The sequence below is a fragment of the Lissotriton vulgaris genome, chromosome 3_1, assembly GCF_964263255.1.
Source record: "Lissotriton vulgaris chromosome 3_1, aLisVul1.2, whole genome shotgun sequence".
In the NCBI taxonomy this organism is placed as follows: Eukaryota; Metazoa; Chordata; class Amphibia; order Caudata; family Salamandridae; genus Lissotriton; species Lissotriton vulgaris.
Genome location: NC_141689.1, coordinates 511,664,756 through 511,692,538, shown reverse-complemented (window position 1 = coordinate 511,692,538; position 27,783 = coordinate 511,664,756). Strand labels below are relative to the sequence as shown.

The 27,783-nt window shown below is 42.5% G+C and overlaps 1 protein-coding gene across 2 annotated transcripts in view; it reads left to right on the top strand.

Moving 5' to 3' along the window:
- IQGAP2 (IQ motif containing GTPase activating protein 2) overlaps positions 1-27,125 on the top strand; it is a 1,114,959-nt gene extending 1,087,834 nt beyond the window's left edge. For both annotated transcript variants that reach the window (XM_086960756.1, XM_086960757.1), the window contains 6 exons: positions 11,545-11,632; positions 13,616-13,828; positions 15,303-15,463; positions 20,954-21,097; positions 24,755-24,863; positions 26,152-27,125. In XM_086960756.1, coding sequence (XP_086816882.1) covers positions 11,545-11,632; positions 13,616-13,828; positions 15,303-15,463; positions 20,954-21,097; positions 24,755-24,863; positions 26,152-26,265 — 829 coding nt within the window. In that variant the 3' untranslated portion in view covers positions 26,266-27,125. The remainder of the gene's footprint in view (positions 1-11,544; positions 11,633-13,615; positions 13,829-15,302; positions 15,464-20,953; positions 21,098-24,754; positions 24,864-26,151) is intronic.
- The last annotated feature ends 658 nt before the right edge of the window (positions 27,126-27,783 follow it).

Below are 27,783 nucleotides of genomic sequence, written 5' to 3'. Positions count from 1 at the left end.
CCTACTTAACAGCTCCTTTAAGATGGGCCAGGTCCCCCAGCGCTTGAAACATGCTACAGTAGTCCGACTTCTTAAAAAACCTCTTTTAGACCCTACTAAGCCTGAAAAAATTAGTCCAATTCACTGCTTCCTTTTTTAGGTCGAGCGTCAGCGAAGGACCTATTGTTATCGCTTTCGGGGGAATCTGAGACTGCGTTCGGCCACGCGCCTCTGCTGTCTCAGATTCCTCCTCGAGGGCGCGCACGGCGCCGTGCACACCCCCTGCCTCCCATTCACAGCCTCTCTCAATCACACACAGCCACACTCACGCACACAAATTTTCACACGCACACACTCACCCCTCTCCCCTCCAGGCATACGCACGCACGCACGCAGGCACGCACGCACGCACGCACGCAGGCACGCACGCACGCAGGCAGGCAGGCAGGCAGGCAGGCACACACGCACGCACACACACACACACACACACACACACAGGCACGCACGCACGCACACACACACACACACACACACACACACCCTTCCCCCACCACTCACGGGCTTGCACACACAGACACACAGACACACACACACACACACCCTTCCCCCACCACTCACGGGCTTGCCCACACACACACACAGACACACATATCCCCCCTCCATTCACCGTGCCCTTTTGTCACGTCGCCTCGCTGCGCTCCTTTTCTCCGGCGCATCTCCACACGCGGGGCACTTCTCTGGATTTTCACGTTACCGCAGGGCTCTCCCTCCATGATGGGAGCCCCGCATCAACAAGCAACACCGGCCTACTCCGGCCGCGTCACAGGCCCCGCCCATGTCACGGGCAAGGATGCCTGACTTCCTGGTTTCGCCCCCGCCGGCAACACTGCTTCTTCAGCGTAAACTGGGCGGCTTGTAGGTTTCGTTTTCGTTTTGACTTGTTAAATGTTGAGTTTATTTCTTAGACCGTGTACTTATTTATTTATTAGAGTTCAAGGGCATTGGCTCAAGAAAACATACCCTTCGTGACTATCCAGTTCTGCTTGTTTAAACTTGTGTGTAAAACACAGAGGGGGTGCGGGACCCATATTGGCAAAAGATGGCAATGTGGGTAGGGGACAAAGCTCACAGACGCGACAGCAACCTTGAGTGCTTGCTGGAGTGTTCACCATAAGAAAGCAAATGCCAGCATCTGTGTGCAAATGCAGTGTCACCAAAGCGTGCAGCAACCTAGACCGGTAACTTGTGATTGCGGGCAAATTACTTGTATCCTCAAGCTCAAAAAGAATACCTAAATTAAATTCCTTCATCCGGTAACGTAACCTTAGAGTTCGCACTATGTAACAAAGCAAATCAGGTAAAATACAAAAGATGCTATGGAGAAGAACATGCATAATCATTTGAATCACGAAAGAGGGTGAAACTGGTGCATGTAAAAAATTGCAATATGGTTCTGGGCTATAAAACCAGAGGCGAATCTGCATTGTGTAGTGCTGGAATAAGAGTAAGGGTATTATTGCACAACACACGCCTTTTTATGGCGACACACAGCATGAAAAAGCAATAGACTCATACACTCAGTGACCGCTATAAAACAATTGTATTTTTCTTCTGGGCTTAATTACAACATTGTTAAAAGCTCATCATCTGTGAGAAAATGCCCGATGGGAGAAATGGTAAATGTACGTTTGAAGTTAATAACTCCTCATCAGCAAATAAAACCAGACAAACACGATGATTGTTTTGTTGAATACAGTTTGTCTGCACACAACTAAAACTGCAATACGTCTCACAGGAATATATAGCTCCCCTTGAATCGTAATGTGAGTGCATTTTAATCATAAACGGCTGGTATAGTTGGAACTAAGTAATGTATCAATTAGTTCAGTGCCTTTGAAATTGAAAGCCCCCCCAAAAAAGTTTATACTAGAAAATAAACTCCCTTTGCCACACATAAAAAAGACAAACATGCTGCCTTTTAAATCAAAAATGCGTTGTACTTTTTGCAGTTTTTAAAATCCCCTGTCAGTTAGAGCTGGCAAATAATGAAAACAATTGTACGGCGTAATTTTAACTGCTATAGTGTTGCTTTTAGCCTTAGCCAACCTTTATATATGTCGAAGATTGTGGCAGAATCACACCTTTTGGCACAAAACCAGAGCCAGGTTAGAGTAACTTTGCCTGGGAAAAAAAAAATCTTGCAGGATCTGGTAATAGAAGAGTCTGGTTACCTATCTGAGTGAATGCATTAGCATCTGTTAAGATTCTTATTGGAACATAACAGCAGTAGTTTAACATATCTGAAACCCTACACCAGTCGTCAATACAATGCTGAGTTACTCCAGGTGTCTTGGTATATATCCTGCATTCAGATGACTCACTCCCCATTCTCATCACTCACCCTTAACTTTTGTGCTTGCCCTGCATCCACAGCTACCACACTGAACTTACACTGCTCACCGTGCATTCACACCATTCACCCACCTCCTACCCTGCACTCACATGAGCATACTGCTCACCCTGCACACACATAACACTCCACTTACTTGTCACTTTCACTGCTCACCCTACACTCACAGCGATCACACAGCACTGGTGCTGTTACCCTACACTCACACCATTCATTCTCCTCTTACACTGCTCTCACACAAGCACACCGCTCACCTTACACTCACATCGACCACATTACACTCACCATGAACTCATGCCGTTCTTCCTCCACTTAACCTACAGCCACATGAGCACACTACTCACCCTGCATTCATAGTGATCACACTGCACTCACATCACTCATCATGCTCTCATGATTTTCACCCTGCACTTACACAATACTCACCCTGCATTCATGGGACACTTAACTCACCTGTTATTCTCACTGCTTACTTTGCAATTTCACTCAATCGCATCACTGACCATGCATTCATTTCTCCCACTCTGCACTTTCACCAGCACACAAACTCTTATGTCACATCACTCACCCTACTCTCACACTGTCCCATTGCTCACTGTGCATTTACATAGGCTCTCATGTCATTCACACAGCTCACCCTTCACTCACATTTTCATGCACGTAAACACAGCACTCAACTTTCATTCACACCACTCAAACAAGCACATCACTCACCCTTTAGTCACACCACTCATCCTGCAGTTCCTCCTCTCAACCTGCCCTCACATGAACAAACCTCTCAGCCTGCAGTCATACAGGCACTCTGTTAATCCTGCCTGCCAACAGGGATTATAGTCTGGCAGAACTCACAGGGACACACCACTCACTCTGCACTAACTCCTCAACATGCACTTACCAGTCAGATCACCCTTCACTCTCGCCGCTTATCCTGCACCACACATAGACACACCACTCATCCTGCATTTACCCCACTCACACCACCCTGCACTCACTCCTCTCATTCTGCATGGACTCCTCTCACCTGATTCTCACATAGGCCCTCCTCTCACATTGCATTCATGCAACTCACCGGACACATTGGTACGTTTCACCTTACACTTGCATCACTCACTCTGCACTCACTCACACTATTCACCATTACTTACATGAGCACACCTCTTACTCTGCACATATACAAAATGACACAACTCTTCTGAATAGACACCTATTTCTGCAAAAGCACCCCCAGAATACCTGCCCTTTCCGTAGTAATAGATGTCTACTTAATTCCATCTTCAACAATGGGGCTGGTGCAAAAGGAGAGAGTGGACTGAGAATGTGGGATGGCACAAGGAGGGACCCTAGGGCTGAGGCTCTGTGGTATGGTGCTTGATTTAAGACCATGGGACTCCTTCAGCCATCTCTAGCTTTCTATTCAGTACAATGCATTATTCCAAGCCAAATAGTTTTTTAATGGGTGAAATTCATGGTTGCCGAAGAAGTCAAGCATTTCATAAGATCAATTGGATGCTGTGGTTTTACATGTTAGACAGTGGATTAGTTAATTTCCAATACTGTAACTGGATCCCAAAAATTTCAAACAATTCTCAAGGCAGAAGTCTGCTCTCTCATAAATTATCTACAAGAAATCTTTTAAATTGTTTTGCTTGCTGAAATTTGGGGAAGTATCACACCCCACCACTTACATAGATCGTTTTCGTCATATAATGGCTGAGGTTAGCTCTGGCACCATTTCTGGAAATGGTGACTTTAGGGCAGTGCAACCAGTGCAGCTGCACCTGGCATTGACTCTGGTGGGAACTGCTGTGTTTAAAAATAATTTTTGGGTTAAAAGCATAGAAACTTCCTTGTGCATCAGGTAGTTTTCAGGCAACAAAAAAAATGTCAAGATGACTCTGGTGATTAATGTTTCTATGAGTGAGAGTTCGGTATTTTGTCTAGTGGCAGTTTTGGCTCACTGTAAAGTAGCACGGAGGGTTAATGTGCCTGCTGCAAAGAACGTGTACCATGCAGATCATAGAAATGAGTGTGAGTGAACTATGATTAGCACTATTAAAAAAATAAAATGTACGTCAGGGAGAGGCCACAGAGAAATGAAGTGCATTGTTGAAGAGTGGTAATGAGGGAAGTTATAGAAGAGGTTATGGGGTAAGAGAGGGCCAAAATAGACTGTAATAATGGCCGCCACCACCAGCGCTCAAGCAGGCCCTGGCTCCCGCTCCAAGTTCGGGTCTAGGTGCGCCCCTGGAGTAAAGTGAGTGGAAACCAGCAAGAACTGCGATCCTCTGCTTTTATTCTTGCAGTTTTATATGGGTACTATTATATGCACCCATTTTCATAGTTCACATGTTTTTCTCTTGCCATTTAAAGCAAGCTTATTTAGTAATTGCACAGGATACTTTCTCACGATAATTCCTTCTCTTGTGCTGAAGATAAGCTGGGAACCATCTGAATTGTTGTTTCTGCCAACATTCTGTGCCTCCTGGCATCCATCCCTGCCCCACTCCCACCCATTAGGTCACAGTTCTATGACATTTTTATTACATTAAAATGCAGACTAAACAGCAGCGGGGACTCCAGAGCCTCTAAAGCAAACCTGTGATTACTGCACTTTAGGAAGTGAGGTGGCACAGCTTCCTCCACAATGTTGGGTCCAGAAAATATATATATTTAAACAACAAAAGAGTGATCATGGGTGTGCATCCAAAACAAGATGAAGGTAACACTCCCCAGAGAAAGGGACAAAAGGTGGGAGTGGGTTAGTGAGGGGACAATTTCTTGATTAGTATGAAGAACCCTCATCCACCGACCTGGTCAGTGACATGCTTCATCATAGGGTCCCCACCGGGTAGACCGAATGTCTGCCCGGTGTTCTTCAACGCCTGATGTTACAGCGGAGCTGGTTTTTGTGTAGTGAATAGTGCAAAAAATAGTGATGTTAAAAGAAAGAAGTCTATGTCTCGAAAATACTTTTTATTAGGAGACCAGCTTGCGTTCCTTAAAAACAAGTGAAACGGACGCCAAAAGGTCACCAATTTGAACCAATAGTGTCCTTAGTGTAAAAAGTTTTTGGTCGACATGTTTCTGCTCGAATTGGCTTGCTCAGCCAACAGGCCCGGACTGGCCGTTGCCGGCACCGGGCAAACCCCCGGTGGGCCGCATGGTTGGGGGCCGTTTTTGGGCCCCTGGGGGCCGTTTTATATTACAGGGCCGTTTTTGCAGCTATGCTGCAAAAACGGCCCTGTAACAAAAACGGACGAAAACCGGTCCTGGCACAGAGAGTGGTCGCACCCCGCCCCGCCCCCCGTCCTCCCGGAGGGGGGAGGGGGGCCGGCTGAGCACTTTGCCAGGGCCGGTTCTGGTTCCCAGTCCGGCCCTGTCAGCCAAGCTTTCATCAGGGCCAGAAAATACCCCGGGCAGTATACACATGCTAAGGTGTATCCTGACCTCAAGGTAGAATTTGCTAATGAAACAAACTCACGGTTTTCTGAGCAGTCCTGGATTTTCACAGCGTCCAATACCCTGTGAAGAAATAAAAAGAAGAAATGCGCCGCAAAGCAACATCATAGTTAATCCATTGCTGCCCACATGGTAAATGCAGGCACACACTTACTCTAGCAATCGTGGGTTCTCACTCAACCATCCTCCACCATAGAAAATCCATAATGTGCTATATTATAGAAATGTGAATTATTACTATTGCGCAGTGTAGCATGCATGGTTGTTAGTTGAGCATGCATTCAAAATGACACTAGTTCTAGTGAACGCTAGAGCAGAATTATAGGCATGCCTGCTAGTTTGGTGTGGTTAAACAGTGCGTGCTCCTAAGCACTCCGTGAAGTGTTTGCCGCAACCAAAATTGGAGCGGCCACCTTAGTATGGAAAAATATCGTGATTACTCATGAAGGTCTTACATGTAGCCATGTTATGTCCCGCTTCTGTGGGCTCACGGCGGGGGTATTCTTCACGCCAGATAATATCTGTAGTAGCGTCAATGAAAATATGTGGTACTGTTATTGTTTTGTAATAATGACAAACTCTCGATGACTCCCATAAATGCCTCTGTACATTAATCCTAATTGTACTCCCCGGTGTTCGCAGTATCTCGTTTATGGGAGGGGTAAAAAGAATGCCTGAAGCACTCACTCAGCATTGAGCGTGGCATGGTAAAAACTTCCCAGTTGAGCATCCTGGCACTAAAAACGTCCCCTGTAATCGAGCGCCTCTCTGGGGTCTGCTCTAGTCATCTCGCCCGTTTAACAGAGTAGACGAGACGTTGGGCATTCTGGCCGTACAGGTGTCCCCTGCAAACAAGCGCCTCTCTGCGGTTTATCTCTGCCCATCCTGTCTAAACAAAATAGACAAAAGGTTTTGGCATCAGGGTATTATCAATGACCCTTGTCATCAAAAGCCTCTCTGGGTTATACCCTGATCAAATTGCCCCGTTTCAACAAATAGGCGACAGTTATTACAACCCCGCCTTTCGTGGGATTGAGGGCGATATACGGCGGCAGATTTGCGCATATAGTAACGCCCCGAAGTTTTAAAAGTGAATATCCACTTAGAATCCGACGGCTGCCCTCCTGCAAACCTATCTGCAGCGCGTCCGTGGCCCGAATGTTGTTAGAAAGGCAAAACGCGGAAGCAGAAGTGCTTCTTTGCGGTCACGTGCTTGTGACGTCATTCGATGGGCTGGCTTTAGATGCTGGCTGTATTCACTTAAAGGGGAACCCTCTGATTAAAGAAAAACTTTATTTAAAGACGCCCCTGAGGACAATAAATGTGACAGAATGTTCGAACTGTGGTTCGAATCCCACATAAGACTTAATGTTGATTTTCCATAGGCTGATAATAGTGTAAGCATATATTAAATATTCATCTCTAATAAGATGAAACTTTACTGGGGAACGATTCTGTTAGAAAAAAGGGTCTTTTTCATGAACCGGCAGGAAATTAAATGAGCTGTCTACATTCACACCCCTGAAAGGATATAACTTGAATGGCTAGTCATACTGTATATCATAGGGACTTTGTTCGGGCGGCTTTTCATCTTGGTATGTTCAATGAGTTATTAAAGTCTTCCACTAGAAAAGAGGAATAGGGCAGAAATCACAAAGACCCTATTAAACCGGTCGCTTACTTCATTTTTTAGGGTTTCAGTGGGATTAGGGACTTTGTACCCACGAAACTCAGAGGAGAAATCTCTCATCGTCGCATTACTGTACCCCATGGAATATTATCATTCAACCCTGTTTGATGTGTGGACAACCGATAAATCCACTATTGTTCTTTCACGAACAGGAGATCTTGCGTCCCTGAGTAGTTCTCAAGTTGTTCTATTATAGTCCATCTAACATCATCTGGGGTGTGGTTGAATTGTAGGTAATGCGCCGTCAGTTTGGTGGTGTTCCTATGACATCTTGTGTTACTACGATGCTCTCCAATCCGCTGTTTCACTTTTCTTGTGGTCATACCCGCATATCTCGACCCACACGGGCAGGTGATCAGGTACACCACGTTTTGCGAGTTGCAATTCGTGTGTTTTTTCCATTGGACCCATTGTTTACCCTGCTCCAGATCCAGAACCTTAGTTGCAGATGTGAGATGGCATATGCTGCAGCCCCCACACGGATAATGACCCGTGATGGGTGGAAGACCCCAAGCATTCAAAACTGTGCGTTCGTCATCCTGTTTGCGGTTGCTGGGCGTGTATGGACCAGTGAATCCTTAAGACCCCTCGCCCGTTTATAGGAGAACAGGGGTTTAGTCCAGTCATGATTATTGCTGGTAAGGATTTTCCAATGTTTGTTGATGGAACGACTAACCGCATTAGAAATGGGGTTATATGTTGTGACACATGTTAAAGGTATGTTTCCTGCTGGTTCCTTGGGGATGTCTTCTAGGAGGGCATTCCTGTTTTGATCCCTTGCTCTCTTACGGCTTCTTTTAAGGATTCGATCTGGGTATCTCCTTTCTTGTAATCTTCCGGTAAGTTCTTGTGCCTGGTTCTTAAAATCAGAGAGCTCGCTGCAATTGCGTTTTAAACGTAAGTATTGCCCGAATGGGAGATTCTCTCTGAGTGGTCGTGGGTGAAAATTCGAAAAATGCAGTAGATTGTTCTTGGCGGGGGGTTTCTGATAGGTCTTTGTCCTCAGATGGCTCCCCACTCTGTTAATAGTCACGTCCAGGAAGACCATCTCATCTTTGTTTTGATGGTGAGTAAACTTCAGATGAGGATCGCATGTGTTGATCCAGTGAAAAAAGGACATAAGTAGGGCCTCTGATCCCTTCCAACTCATAAGGACATCATCGATGTACCTTTGCCAGAATGTGATGTTTTGTGAGAAGGGGTTGGTTGGTACTAGAATGTGCTTACATTCGAAATCAAACACATAGAGGCCAGCGACACTAGGAGCAAATGTACTGCCCATAGACGAGCTCGGTGGCCTGTAGGTAGATATCATCTTGGTATTGGAAGAAATTTCACTTCAGTGCCAGAGTGCTGTTGTAAAGTCCCACACTGCTTGATTTAGAGTTTTAGTTATCACCCTTATTGTGTCGTCCTGTGGAATGCAGGAGTAGAGACTTTCAATGTCAAGGGACACCATACTAATCATGAAATTGTCCCCTCACTAACCCGCTTCCACCTTTTTATACCTTTCTCTGGGGAGTGTAACCTTCATCTTGTTTTGGATGCACACCCATGATCACTCTTTTGTTGTTTAAATATAATTAGCAGGGGTTGAAGAGTAGTTATTTACCCTATCTCTCTCTTTGTTCATGCGCGGGTCCAGAAAATATGCATCTATTTTCGTTACAGCAGGCAAAATTGCATTTTGCAGTTTTGGTGCCCTGCTTCTTAGGAATTAGACTACATTTTCAGCTTTTAGCTGCAAATTGGGCTCATCTGCTCGTGGCATCATACAACTACCTAGACTTACCATATGATGGTGCCGGACCTGCTTGATTCAGGTTGTTGTCAGTGAGCCATCAGCTCTCCTCGAGTTGTTGCTGCCTTTTGAAGAAAGAGAGATGCTAAACATTGAATATAGCTGTCACCTTTGGGTCACAAGAATGGAAGGAGCCAACACTGGAGGGCGACGTTTGAACTCTTTTTATTGAGTTTCTATACAAAACGTTCGTGAAAATCAAGAAACAATAAGGGTCCAGGATCCTTCCTTTGTGGTCTCGACTTCAGTCTCTGGGGCGGAGGTCCGGGGTTTTCCAGGGCATGTAAGGCAAACAAAAAGACAACGAGGCTTTTAGGGTCGGGTCACTTTGTATAGAAGTGCAAGGGAGGGGGAGTGAGGGAATAGCCATAACCACCACCACAGCAACGTACTCCCGTGAACTGTGCTCGAGAACTGCGGTGCCCAGGCGCTCCCTTCCGTCTCCTACCCGGTCCCGCCCTTCTTAATTCTAAACAGTGAACCCAAACGAGCACGCACCTGGAGAAGCCACGCGTCCTCCTTCGCGTGGCTGGGCAATACGCGGTACCGTTGGCCTCCTGGCGATTCAGTTGCCGGTGTCTGCTTCTCCTCCGGTTCTGTCCTGACGCCTTCTCCACACGGCTCCCGCTTCCGTCGCGTTGGTCTCAGCTTCCCTCCTCCAGCTTGCGTTGATCTCCTGGCGTTTCGCGTCTTCTTCCCACGAGGACTCTTCCACTGCCACCCGAGACACGGCGTCTTCCTGGTCCTCCCTCAAATGACTAGAGGTCGAACCGGATAGGCCCACAAAGTCAGGTGGTCCAGAGGCGAGGCCGTCACCAAGAAAGCAAGGGCTGTTCTTAAAGGGCCCGTAGCAGTCCGCCTGTAGGTAAGACGGAGAATCAGTTATCTCAGTCTGGGCCGAGCAAGGGACCCCCTGACAATAGCATTCATGAAATATTTGTTCTCTAGATAGTGATGAGATTTATTTATTTTTGTCCTCATTCCACCACCATTTTATTACTCACCCTAATTGTTGGAGACACTCCCTCTCCCGGAGAGAGCTCACAAAATGTGCTTGCTGATTTGCTTGAGATTTCTAATGGAAAATGACCATCGTCTCAGCAACGCCATGGTGTAATCACTGGACTGTTACAATGAGATTGCCTGGTTATATAAGGGTTCCATAATTTCTTTATGATTTTAATATTGCAGGCCATTTTATTTGACTAACCTAATTCACTGACTTTATCTATTCAGAGGGATTTTAGTTCTTCAGACCAGTGTAAGTGAGTGCGAAAGATTGTGTACGTTTGTTTCCAAATACACCACTGGAACTTTTTTTCTTAATAGCATTGATAGGCTGATAATAGAAAAAATGTATACATTTAATAACTTTTACCAGTTAGGGGTTGATTCCGATCTTGGTCGGAAGGGCTCTGGATCAGATTTGGTTTTACCTAAACCGATCCGGAGCCCTTGTTTCCAACCGACTCGTTCCCAATTCCAAACGACCAGGTATGATGCCTGGAAACCCTTAGCGCTGACCAAATCGGTTACCATTGGCATTCGGAGAGGTAGAAATTTTCCGAAGCTGAATCGTACTACTCTATGGACATGTTTTCCGAACAAGCAAGTACTATGAACTATTCAGACAGCCTTTCCGATTCGGCTTGCCCAGAAGGAAAAGGCATCCTGAACCAATTTTTGTGGACCCGTAGCAGGCCCCCATTCACCCAGGGCCCTCTGAATCGGGTCTGTGGGGATACCCATGCCCCCCCACCCACCTTTACAACCATGCACAGTGTGGCAGGCACCTCTTTTGTCAATGGGAGCCTGTGTACGCGTACTGGACACAGGCTCCCATTGAAGTCAATGGGAGTTGGACCGAATCGGATACAGATGGATTCAAATGCATCATACTTGTTAGGTCGGACTCCCCCCGACCCGAGTTGTCCGTAAAGCATTCCGGAACCAAGTCGTTCGGTTTGCTTTTCTGAATGAGATCAGAATCGACCAGTAAGTATTATTGTGCTATGTATCATTCTATAATACTCATTTCTTTTTAACCCCTTCGATGCTGATGACGGCCCCCAGCCGTCATGCACTACGGTGGGCGTAGTTATGCTTTTATGTCCTTTTCTTCTGATAATTGTATTAGTAAGGGTTTACTATGATATAAACTAATTATTAGGTCAGTTGTGATTGTTTATTTTTCTTGTTCTACAGGACCAAAAAACTCATAGTTGATGTTATCCGGGCACAATCTGGTGAGACGCTCATAGAGATCCTGGAGACAGAAGCATCTTCGCATCAGGTAAACACTTTAACCTAAATGAATGGCTGAAACTTGACAAACTAAAGGTGGGCAGTACCCTAACAATGATGTGAGGCCTTTATGCAGATGTTTAGGTGTTAATGGCAGGTAGGGACTGTCAGGCCATCCTATCCTATTCTATCCTACATTGTCCAGGTAGCATATAGTGCCCCTTGACAATTCCGCTAGGACACACTGGGTGGCTGACCTAGCAGTGGTGATGTCACCTAAGGCCTAGAAGTTTTATTCTGAGCAGACAGTCTGTCTCCATAAATTAGACATAAGGTGGTCCAATTTCACTTTTTTAATAGATTATATGACACCTCTGAACAATTACACAGTATTGACTCCTCACTTGTCGCTTGCTGTGCCAGAAGCTCTTCAGACTTTGCTGATTGTCTGCATTTAGCTTGGAAGTGTCCCCATATACCTTCTGGATAGAGGTAGTGCAAACAATTAAGGACATACACAACCTCCTCACAGCTGACCTATGTGCCACTGATCCTGCTACTATATGTGTATATTTTTGCGGGCGACTGATGGCCCTTTGACTATTCCTAGCTAAGCACAAGGTGGAGAGGGCAAGGATAAAAGGTCCAGCCCTTAAGTGGCACAGCTGACTTAAAGAGTTAGTTTGTGTAATACCAGTTCAGAGACCTACGCCACATTAGGCAAAAGACTTATTGCACCCTTCAAAGACTGTGATGGGCATAGACAAGGTGGCTCATGCAACAGTAAATACTTGAATCTACTAAGTGAACCCACAATGAGGCTGAACCAGTGGTGGGTGGTGGACCTAACTTTAGTTCCCAGGCCTTGACATACATAATATGTTTAGTCACAGATGAGATATTCTGCATTAGGGTGGAACCTTTCTAATATGAACGACTGTTGTTTTCTTTCGCAATTGATTTATTACCGATTCCTCTTACTGAATATTTCACTTTGTATCTAGGTTTATGTGGTGCTCTTTTGTGGTGGTGGTGTTTACTTTCTATTTATGCACACAATACTGTTGTATGACTGTGACCTCTAGAAATGTCTTATTGTAATGTACTAACTGCTGAAAATATACAACTTGGATATCATTTGAGATTATTAATGAATATTTTATTTGAAATAATGGTGAGGAAATTTTATTAAGTGTAGAGTATCAAATTACATATTTATGCGCCAGACATGAAACTCCTGTAAGAAACAGGAAGTATTTCCTGGGTTAAGTCCGGAATAACAATGTACTATTTATTACGTATTGCGCAGTTGGATGTATGGAATTTCCTCACCACAATTTTTTAAAGAAATTATCCTTCAATGATTTCACATTTTGATTGAATTTGTAGTACCTCCTCTTGTGTATGTTCTTTATTAGAAGACCGGAAATGTGAGACCTCAAGTTTTCAGAGCAGCATCCGTCAATCATTAAATACTTATCTATGTGCATTTATTGACCATGGGGCACGTAAGTCCTTAAGGGTTCTTTCAAATTCCCGGGGCTCTTTTGTAGCACGTTGATGTTCTACAGCTCTCTGAAATCAACTCAGAAAGACCTCATGCCCCTAGTATGGATTGATGTGGGGCTGCGGGGTGCAGTTGCTCTAACAGTAATGTGTCCAGCCATCATTTTAGTCAATGTAGCTCAACCTTAGAAACCAAACTCACTATAGACTTTGTGGGTCTGCAGATACCTCTCTGCATAAATTGATAAGAGGATTAAACCCTACAAAAAACGTTATTAACTATTATTGTGTCTAAAACCAGAGTCTTTCCCATTCTGACGTGTGGTGGAATTATTATGCTTAGTCTGGATATGGGTGGGACTCTCAATAAACATGGCTGGACCCTGTAGCAAATAGGTATTTGATTTACCTCTGGTACTTTCTGTATGTAGTATATGACATAAGGCTTTGTTGATATCATTACATTTTTTGGCAAGACAATAAATGGCACTTAATTGTTTCTGCTTCCTCTGCCCATCCCCCACAGGAATCTACCCACCTCAAGGTGATGGAGAAGCGAGCAGCATTAGATTCTAAGACACCCGATGAAATGAAGCGTAGCGAGTCCACGCTGGAGGACAGCCAGCTGCCCATTGAGCAGAAGAAACGCAAGATTCTCAGGAACCTCCGGACTCTGGAACAAGCAAAACTAGTTTCATCAGAAACTAAATACCAGGAAATCATCAATGAGATTGCCAAGGTTAGTGATCTGTGGATGTCACTATCTGGTTATGATGATCACTTTGAGGAGTCCTAAGCTTAATTATATTATCCATATGTGAAGTGTGTCAAGGTTGCACCCTTTATAATATTTCATCCACAGGTTCTCTTGTAGCCTATGTGGCATGCTATCTAAACTGATGTAAACTGGCAGCATTCTCTAGTATAAATTTAAGTGTTTCTAGAGTTCGCTGCTTCGCTGCAAAGCTGGAGGACTCTGAGTAAATTCCTCTTAAGTCTGTCAGTTGCAATTGATGTTCTGGGGTTACGAAGGTTATTCCCTTGGTTCTCACATATAAAGAACACCATGGGAAGCCTAGGTAGAACTCAGATTTGGTCTGATCCAGGAAAGGTTGTGAATACAAATTCTAAACAAGTAACTGATCTGGACAAGATCACCATAGAGTTTGAAGCGGTGTTAGCAACATGGTTAGTCTCTTGTATCCAGTAAAAAGCTGGCCTTTTCCAGAAATTGTATTTTAAGTTCAGATTAGGCACACTTCATAGGAACTTCTTTGGAAGTCACTGGAATAGTGGTGTAAAATGAATTACATTTCCTACTGCCTTGTCCTAATTTTTCAAAAGTAAAGGATGTTTAAGTCTATTTTTAAACACATGAGAGTCCAGGACAGAGTTCATGTTCACCCCCTGTGCAAAGATTCTTCTGTCTTCATTGTTCAAGTCTGAAATGTAGACTACAGTTGGAACCAAGAGTGAAGTTGTTTATATTTTTCCAAGTATTTCAGTTACGTGTAGATGCTCGGATAGGTTTAATGAATGCTCACAGGGTATTTTTTTTCTTATGGCAACAATACAGCTCTCTGTTGCTGGACTGTGACTCAGTTGGGATATATTGTTAAATCTAATACAGAAGCATTGTGTTTCTTTTATAAGGTAATGATGTATTATCTAACAAAGGTGTATTTTGAGTGAGATTTGTATTGTAAGTACTTGTTATTTACTATTGTGTTATACATTGTTTTTATCAGTTTTGATTTTATTGATTTCATATTCTAAAGAAAACTATACATGAATAAATATAGAAAATTAAAATGTTCATTGCCAATAGAAATTATGGGTCTTCATATAGAGTTTTGTGGATGGAACACCCCGTCACAAACATGGGAGATGTACTGTCTGCTGTATTACAAGTGTGCAGTAATACTTTATTCTGTAATTCAAGACCATATATAGTCAACAATGCCATTAAAACCATGTACATTGATAAATATATGTAAAAAAGTAAAATACATCCTTAGAAATAGAAAAATATGTTACAACCACTAAAAAAAAAAGTTTGACATCTCATTAAGTGTGGGCCCCCTAACTAAATATCTTCTTCCTAAGTCTAAAAGAACCAGAAAGAAAACCTGTATTACAAGTGGAATCAAATGATAGACATTAGATGAGGAGTTCATTGAGTTGTTCACTTTTTTATTCAATGATCTCCACAGGATATTCGGAATCAGAGACGATACCGCCAACGACGGAAAGCAGAATTAGTGAAACTTCAACAAACACTAAATGCACTAAACTCCAAGACAGCGTTTTATGAAGATCAGACCAATTATTATAATACGTATATCAAAACCTGCTTGGACAATTTGACCAGAAAGTGAGTAGAATTATTTTATTTGGCTATAATTTAAGACCATATGGTGGGTTTATGCGTTACTTAGACTCTCATTACTATCCGCATTCCTAAATACATAACAGTTGTGATGTTATTTCTAATACAATTTATTTAGATTGTGAAACCAAGGTGGGTACATTAGTTTACTATCCAAGAACGGTGTATAGTGAACTAAAATATATGCTAGTCAGCAAGCAGCCGGGGTAGAAGTACATGAGTGCAGTCAAAATGCAAGCAGCATATTATGGTCCTGATGACTGAAGATCCACAACATAAAATATAATCTACTATATTAAAGATGAAAATGTTTAAAACAATATGAACTTGATGATATTGTGGTTGCCTATACATTCTTTTCTCATTTGTAACAGGAGCGGAAACTTGTCAAATGATAATCTTTAGATTCTTTTTTAACAGACTCTGTAAACCCTATCCTATGCGAACATGCAAGAATTGCATGCAGCTGTTTTTCCAGATTCAAAATAATATTACCATAGACATCGGATTGTTTATAGAATGTTACAGATTCAAAGCATCTCACCACCATTATTGTAGTAAGATATCAATGAGGGGATATGTATAGATGTTATCCCAAATAAGTCAAAGAAGCGAATTTTGTGATCTTCAGCAAAAAGTTTGCGATCCAGAACATTCCTAATCACTTTGGCCAGTCTCACTTCTGAATGTATGTGAAAAGGTTTAGCCTTATACTACTGCTTTCTTCGCTGAGGAGCAGCAGGGTTTCATGTCTTACTCTACAACCCCAAACTAAACTAACCTGGCCTTTACATAACTGGATATTGCCAGTACACTAACACTTATGCTTGCAACTGCCATTCCCAATTCTAGGAAGCACTTGAAAGAGTTAGGGTTTTTCTTTGCCCGGTGGTCCGTCAATATCAATTTCCTCCTTGCAGTCATGACATTATTCTCTGATCTGTCTTTAGTACTTTATATAAATCAAGCCTTGTCCCTGAGCAATCCTTTGATCAGAGAGGTACTCAGCAGGGTTGCCATTGTTTCTGGCAGTGTATGCCTTATATATTTGTTAGACATAGCATCCTTGGCATGGTTTCCCTTGACTGTTTTGCCTTCAGACCTCCTGTTTTTCCTGACTTTGTATTTGCTGGCCTTAGGATTCTGTGCACTTCACCACTGCTAACCAGTGTCAAAGTGCTTGTGTTCTTTCTCCAAAACGTAGTAACATTGGCTTATCCACAATTGACATATTTAATTTACTTATAAGTCCCTAGTAATGTACACTACCTGTCACCAGGCCTTTAAATTAAATGCTACTAGTAGGCCTACACGGTACAAAAGGGGGTGGTGATGGACAGAGCATCTGAACCAATCAAACACTCACACCCAGTCAACAGATCTTGGTTTAATCCATCACCGTTCTTTAGCCCACTCTGCCACCCCAGTTCAGACATGGCCATATGCAAATCAGTCTGACCCTGTGCCTGATGGGAACAGTCCAGCCCGAACTGCCAAGCTATGTCTTTCCTGGACCGGAATCAAGCATCCTAGGACCGGTACTGGCTATCAGCCGTCATCAGCCAGGGAAGGGTATGCCCAGATGTGGGTCCCGTGCTCACTAGGCCACTAAAGTCAAGCTATCCTGGCTGAAGACGGCTGATAGCCAGAAACCGGTCCTAGGATGCTTGATTCCGGTCCAGGGAAGACATGGCTTGGCAGTTCGGGATGGACTGTTCCCATGAGGCACAGGGTCAAGGCGGCTGATTTGCATATGGCCATGTCTGAACTGGGTGGCTTGGTGAGCAAATTAACGATGGATTCATCCCAGATCTGTGACTGGCGGTTAATGTTTTGCCATTGTGCAACATTCCGTCCATCATCTTGTGTGTTTTGCTGTTCACCCTATGTGGGAAGGGTATGCCCATACGTGGGTACCGGGCTCACTAGGCCACTGGAGTCAAACTATCCTGGCTGAAGACGGCTGATAGCCAGAAACCGGTCCTAGGATGCTTGATTCCGGTCCGGGGAAGACGTGGCTTGGCAGTTCGGGCTGGACTGTTCCCATGAGGCACAAGGTCAAGGCTGATTTGCATATGGCCATGTCTGAACTGGGGTGGCTTGGTAAGCAAAATAACAATGAATTAAACCCAGATCTGTGACTGGGGGTGAATGTTTTGCCATTGTTTAACATTCCGTCCATCTTGTGTGTTTTACTAGTAGGCCTACAGCACTGATGTGCCATCAAATCAAATCAGGGACATTTACACAGCGCGCATATCACTCGGAAGTCTCATGGCGCTTGCAGACGGCTCTGATAGTACTCGATTAGTTGTCAAATAGCCATGCGAAAGCATTTGTGATCAGTGATAGTAAGTACGTTTAAGGGGAATTTGTTCCACCCACTTCAGTAGCTCTGTAAACGTGTCTCAGGCATACTATTGCAGAGCTTTTGTGTGCAGTTTTAAACTGCCATGTAGATCTAACAAGATAAACCTCTTGCCAGGCCCAAAGCATACTTTTTAATACATATGTCAACCCTAGGTTAGGCTCTGGACAGTCCAGAGGGCGGGTGTGCAATGTATTTAAAAAAGCAGGACATGTACTTTGAAGTTTTACATGTCCTTGTAGGGAAAAACACATTAATTTTTCACTACTGCAAGGCCTATATCTCCGATAGGATAGCACTGGGAAACTTTATTACATTTTATAAGCATAATTTCTAAATTGATAGCTATAACTGGATCAAGATTGGTGTTAATGTAATTCTCATTTAAAATCCTAATTTATGATGAAGTCTGATTTTAAATTACAGTTCTGGAAATACCACGTTTATAAAGTGGCAATTTTCTTGCCTTAGCCATTTGGTGCCTGCAGCTGGTCTCTGGTCACATATCTGAGTTTAGTTGACAGTTAGGCTTTGTGTTTTCCGCCTAGACAGCCATACAAAATGGGAGCTTAGGTGTAACTTGATGGGATATCCTGACCGTATGGGAGTGAGGAGCTGGGCACAGCATTACCTAAACCTGAATAGTCTGTGTCCTGTCTATACATAACAGGCTACATACCCCCCGTAGTGAGTTGAGCCAGGTCAGGAAGGCTGGATATCTGTGCACTTCAAAGTCATCTCTTTGAAGGCTCCCCCACTTAAAAGGCACCACTGAGTAAAAGTACTGGACCTCAGACACCACCACTTTAGTACATTTCTGTACCTGTGAATACTCTGCCAGGAAGAATGACTGATGTTCTCTTGTGAGGACCGCCACTCTGCTGGACTACTGTTTTGCTGTACTCCTGCCTTGGTGTGTTGCCCTGCTGCCCTCTTGCCTGGTTGAGTAGGACTGGACCTGCATCACGAGAATCCAGAGTGACTCCAATGGCTAGTTGGCAGGTCTCCTGGTCTGAAGTCTCAAAGACATAAAAGACTTCCAACCAACGCTTCTGCACTTGGACTCTACCATCTGTGAGCCCTCCCTACCAACCCCACTCTTGGACCCTTGGAAGTGGGCCTAAGGTGCTTTGTCAGGCGGAACCAATGCATCCTCTGTTAAGCAACGGAGCCCCGCGCAGAACCAACGCATCTCTTCGGCTGAGCGGCACATTTTAGAGCAGAGCAAACTCATTGCTGCTGTTGCGTGAATTAGATCCGGTGCATAAAACTCACATCACTGCTGCATACCACATCTTGGGACCAATGCAGTGCCTTCGGAACCGCCACTGTGTGACAGTTTTCCTGGCACAAGTTCCTCGCATCCCTTATTAACGGCAGCCTCGATGATGATGTTGAAACTGTGCATCTCAGCTTCACCACTCATCAGAACTGACACATCACCTCTGCTGCGCCTCACAGTCTGAGCAGATGTAGATTTAGGGTTACCTACCTCTTACCTTGACTAGGATTGTGGCGGCTGCTTGGCCTGAACTCATACCCCAGTGAACCAGGTACCCTATTTCTAACAATATTATACCTCTAACCTATTCTGTCAAAGCTGTACATGACTGTTTTACACATCTTTGAGAAAATGTTTCTAGACTATATTGCATTTTGTAGGCATATTCAAGTGTCATTAGTCTAGTTGCATGTGGGTAGCAAGTGACTTTTGAAATCTATTGTGATATACAAGGCCCATTCTGCGGCAAGGGTGTGTTGTAATGCCATGTGCAGCAGACCACAGATAGTGTTTCTTTGCAAGTTTAAAAACTTTGGAGGATATTTACAAGCCCCTAATGCCACCAGAGGGTCCCTTTTTTATGATACTTCGGTGGCGTTGCTCCCTACCTCATATTTACAAGATGGCATTCAGCCACTTAACGTGGCTTAATGCCACCTTGTAAATATGCCAATATGCCCCTTTCCCCAGCAGTCCGCTGGGTAAAGGGGCATATGACAGAGGGGCAGACTATGGATGTTGCTGTGGGCGGTCCACCGCAACACCCATCATTTTTTGATGCTGCCCCATATTTGCAAGTCTGGAGCAGCACCAAAAACTAAGGCCAGGAAAACTTGTCCTTAGGATGGCGATACGATATTTTGCTCTCTCTGTGTGTGCTGCAGAAGGCAGCACACACAGAAAGGACAAATCGCCCTTATTGATTGTTTATGTGCAGGAAGGTGTTCCTTCCTGCACATAAACCATTGCCCCTGCAGGCAGGCACCCTTGCGACATGGCGGCAGGGTGCCTGCACTGGCGCTAGGCAACTTTTTTAGCACCAGCGCTAGGGGAAATGCATCCCTGCGTTTTGGAAATGTCAGGTATAACTTCAGCAGCTAGTCTGCTTCACAGTGTGAATTAAAAGCTACCCAGGGTATGTAATAGGGATCACACCCTAGCCCAACATAAAAACACACTTTTCCCATTAATGCCCTCAAGCTGTGCTAGGAACCAAGGAGGGGTCTGTACAACTGGATCTTTTTCTAGCTCCCAGTAAAGAGCATCTCTGGAAAGATACAAGCTTACAGCCTGAGATGACTAAGAAGGAATTCTATTGATGAATACGATTTGGCTTAAGACTGTTAATATTAGTTGCCGAAGAGCCACATGCAAGATTATTTCTTGAGCGTTTTAGAACTATGAAAGAATATATCATCCATCAAACTAATCGTTGACTTTTACCCCGTCTCTCCCCTTTACCAAATCAGAAACAATTATGCAATTAGAAGCCTTTTTACATTTTCCTAGAATTGTCAACTGCCCCGTTCGTTATCTTCTACACCCCACACAGATATACTTTAACTTAAAATACACCTTTCCTTTCTTCAAATATTGACACCCTTTTAACTTCTTTTTTTTGTGGGTCTCATTTTTTTATACTGATTTTTATCAGTGTCTTTTTTGTCATCTGTCATAAACTGTTTTTGAAACATCTCTAGAAAATGTCATTCAAAGTATACTAATTAAGTAAATCTAAATATGAAATTGTTAATTTTGTTTATATGTTTTTGTAAACCGTCCATGCAGTTTAAACAATTGTAAAAACGGAAACTTTTACTTCCAGGAACTCAAGGAGGTCGATTAAAGTAGATGGAAAAGGAGAAGGGAAGGGCAGCAAGAAAATCAAAGCGCAGTCCCTGAGATACACAGGTTCTAGGTTACACGAGAAAGGCGTGGTTCTAGAAATCGAAGGTCTTCAAACCAATCAGTGAGTATGGCGGCATGCAGTCAGGAGTGCACCATTAGTTGGAAGATGCATAAACAACTGCGAAGAGCTGTTTATAAAGAAAGACCTTTTATTCTATTCTTTTTTGTCTGACTTGTCTTAAGAGTGTATAACGTTATAGCTTGGAAAATTCAACTCTGCACTTCTGGTGTTTTTTTATTGTTATAATTGTCATGTTAAAAGAAACACAATAGTTTTTTTTTTTTTTTTTTGCTATGCGTCTTTGAAATGGCACTTAAAGTGAGAGCTTACCTCCCCTTCAACACATTGGGATTAGGACTCATCCTTACGGGACACCTCATTTTACACGAGGAATCTTTAGAGTTTAAGGGGCGAAGGCTTCAATTCGTATCACTTAATTTTCACCTCGGGATACAACTGGAATCATGTGATGTTAAATTTCTCTGAGTATAAATTGTTTAATTTTGCTTAGTAACTTTTGAACTTTGTGTTTACTGTTGTTTTATGGCATTGGCGTTAATGTAGCATTGATGTCCTGCCAGAAAGTACACTTGGCTCTTCGTTTCAAAACATCTGCCTTTCAGAGTTATGAAGTTTGTACAACTGCACAGGCAACTTAACTATTCGTTGTGCACAACTGGGCTTTCAGAGAGGGACTGACTTGGATATTGGTGACCTCAGTTCTCCGCCTCATTGCATTGAAGTTCTCAGATGAGACACACATGCTTCTGCACGGACCATAGATGGCCTTAAGTGGAAAAGTTGAAGCTTGTGGTGTCCAGCCAGAGGATTTAATCTTCTTGTCTGTTCTTAATAAGACCCTTACTTACTCTATGCTGCCAAGGCTTCAAAGTACTCCAACAAACAATGTCTAATTACACTTTGAAAAAACTCTTCTTTCCCAGCATCACAGCGCACACAGAGGAGTCTCATCATGTGAAAAAGAAACCCCGGAAACTCGTTTTTTTCTCATGTTTCTCTCCAAAATAGATGAAGCTATCTTTAGCAATGAATATCTAAGGTGGCATAAATTAGGCACTGAAAAGACCAACATCTATTGTCAGAGAAATCCCTGAGCTCCTTCCCAAAGAGGCAAGGCTTGGGCAACCCACTACTAGCTAAATGTGCATAGGAGTGGCTTGGAAATGATCGCGTACACAAATGATGAAGAGGGCTCTCGTTTTATAAAACTTTTTTATACCCCAGGATAGTCCATGGGAGGATTCCCAGTGCTTCCCACTCTTTAGATGAATACTGAATTTAGGTGTGATACTTGTTGTCTTTTGTTCGTATTCAGCTTTAGGTACTGATTCAACTTCGCCTTCTAATAGGTTCGTATGTGTAGGATTTCTACTCCAAGAATGACATTGCAGAACTTTTAGTAGTCATCGTTTCATGGAGGCATGTGTTTTTGTCCCAATGATGTTGAGAATGTTTATAAAGTTTCTTGTAATCTATTTGCAATGTTCTGCCTTTCCCCCGGGGTACCGCAGTGATGCATTATACTTAGTCTGTGAATTGGTCCTGTAAAGAGCTATTGCTGCAAAAGTGTGGCTCTACTCTTAGAACGCATGTTCCTTTTTGTTTGTTAAAGAAGAAGCTGTTTAACTGTCTTTTAATTACATGTTCACATAAAAAGCTCACACAAGTTGAGCTGTGTCAGTGATTGGTTATTTTACCGAAACATTGCCCAACATGTATGTGGTGTCAGGGAAAGGGTTTCTTCACAGAGAAAAATATTTCCACTGAAGAGGAAAAGCTATGATACAGCTCTGAAACTTTAAAATAATGGCATATCACAGGAAATCCTCATGGAAATCTATGCTAGGTGGTTTCCATGTGATGGGATCATGGTAATAATTAGCCCTGCAGATATTAAGTCAGGTGGCATCACTGCTATTCAACATGGTATAAATTAAGAGCATTCCTTTTAGCCTTATCCACAATCATTAAGTAATAAGGTGATACCTATAAATAAAGCGTGTGGGGGACATAATTCATGAAGTAACCAACAGGGAGATTCCAATTAGTGGTTGCCTCTCTGAGATGTGTAGAAGTGGTACATGGCTCCCCCTTCTCTTCCTCTAGTCATAGTTTGAACGCAGCAACCTTTCTTGTAGTTTTATATCGCACAAAATCGACGCGAAGGTAATAGAGCTCTTTATACGAGCACCAGTTACAATACTCCAGGTCACATTCATGTTTTTTAAGGCACACTCCTCTGCATGCCAGGAAAACCTTAGTCCAGGTGTTGACAGTGAGCTGCTTTGACTATGGGAATTCCCTTATGGTTGCAATGAATGATGGCCTCTTTTCCAGACTTCAGGTGGTACAGAACACGGCAGCGCCCCTCGTCTGTAATCTTCCTTCGTGATCTCCATCTGAACCTTTATTAGGTTCCTTTCATTGGCTTCCCATAAAAAAGCGTGCACTCCTTGAACTTATGTGTTTGGTCTTCAAAAAACTGCATGGGAAGGGACCATGTTATCTTAAAAACAAACTACAGGCATATATCCCGGTACGCTGGCTCAGATCCAGTGAGCTACTATTGCTATGCCCCAAATGTATCCTTACAGACAGATATGGTGGCTGCTCCTTTTCCCATTTAGCCCCCAAACACTGGAATCAGCTACCCTTGCCTCTTCATTCTTGCTCAGACGTAATCTCTTTCAAGAAACTCCTAAAAACATGGCTGTCTACCTTTAATCATCTTATGGAATTGTGACCTGCATCTGACTGCTTTGGTGCCAAGAGATCCCCTTGAGAATGATGTGTGCACCTAATAAATATAAATGTATCTATCAGCTGTAGAGAAATTCCTGTTTCAATATTTGCTGCACGTGTAATGCTCTTGCATAATTACTGTCTATTATCATGTTAAGTGCTTGGCCTTTGTATAGCATTCACTCTATCACTTGTAAAATCTTGTAGTGTAGCATTGCAATCTGACGTGAGGTACCCCACCACATGATTCAAGGCTTTCCGTCTCAAACCAGGCTCTATGTTCTGGGTATGGTGGTTTGTTCACCTCTGGTAGGGTGATGGTGTTGTGTTCAGTGAGCTGTAGGTGTGTGATTTTGTATCTGAGTGATCTATTAAAGGCCTTTATCAATTGCTACACATACCTTAGGATGGTAACATGGTCTTTGTCCAGTGATTAGATATACTTTGGGTTTCTAGTTTCTCAGTACTAGTCTTGTTGCATCTTTGTTCTGTGTTTGAATGTAAAACTTGTTTTGCCTCAATTGCACTGTTGGACAGATGTGCATCTGATACGGTGTAACTGCATGGCGAGTTCTGTTGGTCCCAGCTTATTGGTAGACTGGCATATTGACGCTGTCATGGATGTGGAGTGTTCTGCCTCAGGTAAACTGTTGCCTGTCTGTGTATGTGGATTCTTGCATGTTGTTCATGGTTGCAAGTGTTTTTGATTTCTCCAACTCTGTAAAGAAAGGTAGCACCCAGAGTACTCCTAAAGTGTAATCATGCTTTTTTAAACCATGTGTGTGCTTCACTGCAATGATTGTAAGTACTTTTAGCTAATTTCACCGATAATGAGCTTTACATAATATGTAGACCTGTGGCTGTTGTCTGATCAAGTCCACATCTTAACTTTGGGATATCATTGTCATTTTAAAAAATACACGTGTGAAATGAATGTATTCTTATTCTTCATAGGTTCAAAAATGTATTATTCGATATCACCCCTGGTGAAGAAGTGGGAGATTTTGAAATTAAAGCAAAATTCTTGGGTGTCGAAATGGAAAAGGTGCAGCTTCATTTCCAGGTAAAATCGCACGTGCAGTTAATGACTTCACCAGGTTAAAGATGCAGGGCATATTCTGAGATTTTTGAATACCGCAATTATGTGCTAACCATATTTTCATAGGACTCACATTTGCTACAAAAAGGACATTTGCATATTAAGGAGAGCTGGTCCCATTGTACGTGTGAGCTGCTCGTCCGCTGAGGGCAATGCATTATGCAGGAAACTTAGAATTGGATTAGTGATAGGAAAGATGCAAGCAAATGTCAGGCAAGCAGTGAGCCAGAGTGAGAGCAGAATTACAGGTGGGAGTTTTTTTGTAAAAGAGATCAGGCAAGCTTATTATATCGGAGACACAGGAAAGAAACTGAAAGATCCGAAGGAGCCAGAGCCAGATCAACGATTGAAGATAGAAATAATCATTATAGATTATAAAATTGGCTTAGACAGCCCTCAAACATAGATGGATCAAAATGGATTTATATCATCATATCTCCATTTCAGTTTGTGTTATCTCTTGGTTACTATGCCCCAATATGTTTTGACTTTACTTATGCTTCTATGGAATTTACAAAGAGATTCCTGGCAGGGATAAACCTTTTTTTAAGGGTTAGATATCTCCACCACAAGTATGGGGATCTCTGCACCTGTAAATCCCTCTCACGTAGTGTGATCATAAGTGTTCCTTGATTTTCCAACGTGTGGTTAACTTTGAAAGGTTGTGACCTCTGAGACAAGTACTTTTATGGGCGTTTCAAACTGCTCCTTTCCACCCTGCGAATGGTAGCATTTTTGCACTTGCCGGGGGCTGGTGTAAATCCCTATCCAGGGTCGGAGGGGGAACTGATCTTTCCAAATATGGGGTAAAATATTTCCCCTACAGTGTTAAAAAATATGATACTGATAAACTTTAAAGTCATGTTCTTTCATTTGGATTCATGAATTATGAAAGTTGTAAAACTACAATGGGGCGTAGATTCAAAAATCAGAATGTACTTCTGCTACATTTTTGTGAGTATGCCCCTACATTTATGCAATATAAATAGTGTCTAGTTAATGCAAATGTTTGTCTGTAGAATGTGTTGTTCGAAAAAACGGAGTCCTCTGAAAGCCTCATCTTCGAACTGATGTCCAGATGTTTATGGCTGCCTGTCCACTTTCTCTCCATTTCAAGCATGAAAATAGTAATACAAACCTTAAAAGTAACTGAATTCACATGTAATATTTTGGATCTCTTTGAGGTTTTGCACATCAGTTCAAAATGTCAACACTGTTCAATGTATTAAGGGACAACTGTGTTTCTTTTCAGGATTTGTTGCAGATGCAATACGAAGGCGTGGCCGTCATGAAGATTTTTGACAAAGCAAAAGTGAACGTTAACTTGCTTATATTTTTGCTGAACAAGAAGTTCTACGGTAAATGAAGAGTAGAGCGCTCAGGACCAACATCACAAGGAGCTATCAGGATGTCCAAAACTTTCAAAAGGAATGATCAAAGGTCCTTCTCCATAATCTTTGATTACAACAAGAAAGAACTGAAACCAAAACTGTCCAAACGAATGTATTCTTGTGCCTTTTATGTTGTTCGTTACTGCCGTAGAAAACTTGTAAACTATCTGAAACACTTCCTGGTCTGTGGTGTAGGTACTTTCAGTTGATGTCTTTGTAGACGTGCAATGTTCACCCCCTTTGATTTGTTTCAAAAGTAGGCAGAAGACAACATGGCTTCAGTGACATAACCCTTGTATGCTCAAATTAATTTTAGAATCCCTTATATCGAGAGTGAAAGCGTTTAACGCAAGCAACATAGTTGAACGCATAAAACAATTCCTTCTTGTAAAGGTTATTTTCTGACAGATTTTTTTTAGTTTTAAAATATTGAACTAGATTTCTGATACTTGTCAAATGTAAAGTAAACTATTGTGAAATTTATAATAAAGTTTTATAGGTAAAATTAACAGTAAAGTCACCAGATGATCGCTGTAAAGAAATATATATTTTATGTGATTTATTCGTACTAAATAAAATCATGCACTACTGCCTCATGCTCAACAGGACTTAATAGAGGCAGTCTTTAATTTAAATGGTAACTGGGCAAGCTGGATATTGATTAGTTGATTTCCCAATTTAAGGTATGCGAACACCTTAAAATTGTGCCTTTTGTATATCGATAGCTGTGTCTTTGTTACTTATTTTTAATGCAATAAAATCCATATATAGATAATTTTAAAATGTTTTCGTTTAATATTTTTCTGTGTAAAATAAATATTAATTAAGAATGCAACATTGGCTATGCGCTTATTTGAGGCAATATTATGTGTGCTGCTGTTGTTTGACCTTGATGTTCCTAGAGGCACCTATTTGCACAGCGTGTTTTGCCCTGGAGCACCTAAGAAGAGATAGGAAGTACAATGGACCTGAGACAAAAAATTATTTTTATTAATGGAGTCGACAAAACAAAAGATTTCAAAGGAGTACCAGAAGTCCCAAGAAAGTATATGATCAACTTTATTTGTAGGGCTTACAATATGTAGGCAAAGCTCTGAGACCATTTCTTGCACTCTCCATGAGGTCTACAAAGAGGCACTATGTTGGACGGGCCTCTTTATTATAGGTTCACTCAAATCTTCTCTATTCCTTGTAACTCTTTAAACGTGACATTCATCTTTGCAAATTAGCATGACACACAGCTGTCTAGAAACAAAATATCAGAAAGTTATTTCCTACTTTCACTTCTAGTGATAACATTGCTTAAGTCCTACCACATAACGATGAGTGTGAAGATAAAAAATGTAAAGCTGCTCTTAAATGCAGCCACTGCCCTGGTGCTGTACGTGATAGGTTTGAGTTACTGGATTAGTCAGATTGGCTATATGAACAGTTTGGACATAGAATACAAAAAGAAAGGTATAACTGCAGCTAGTAGGGCTCAGAAAACCTTT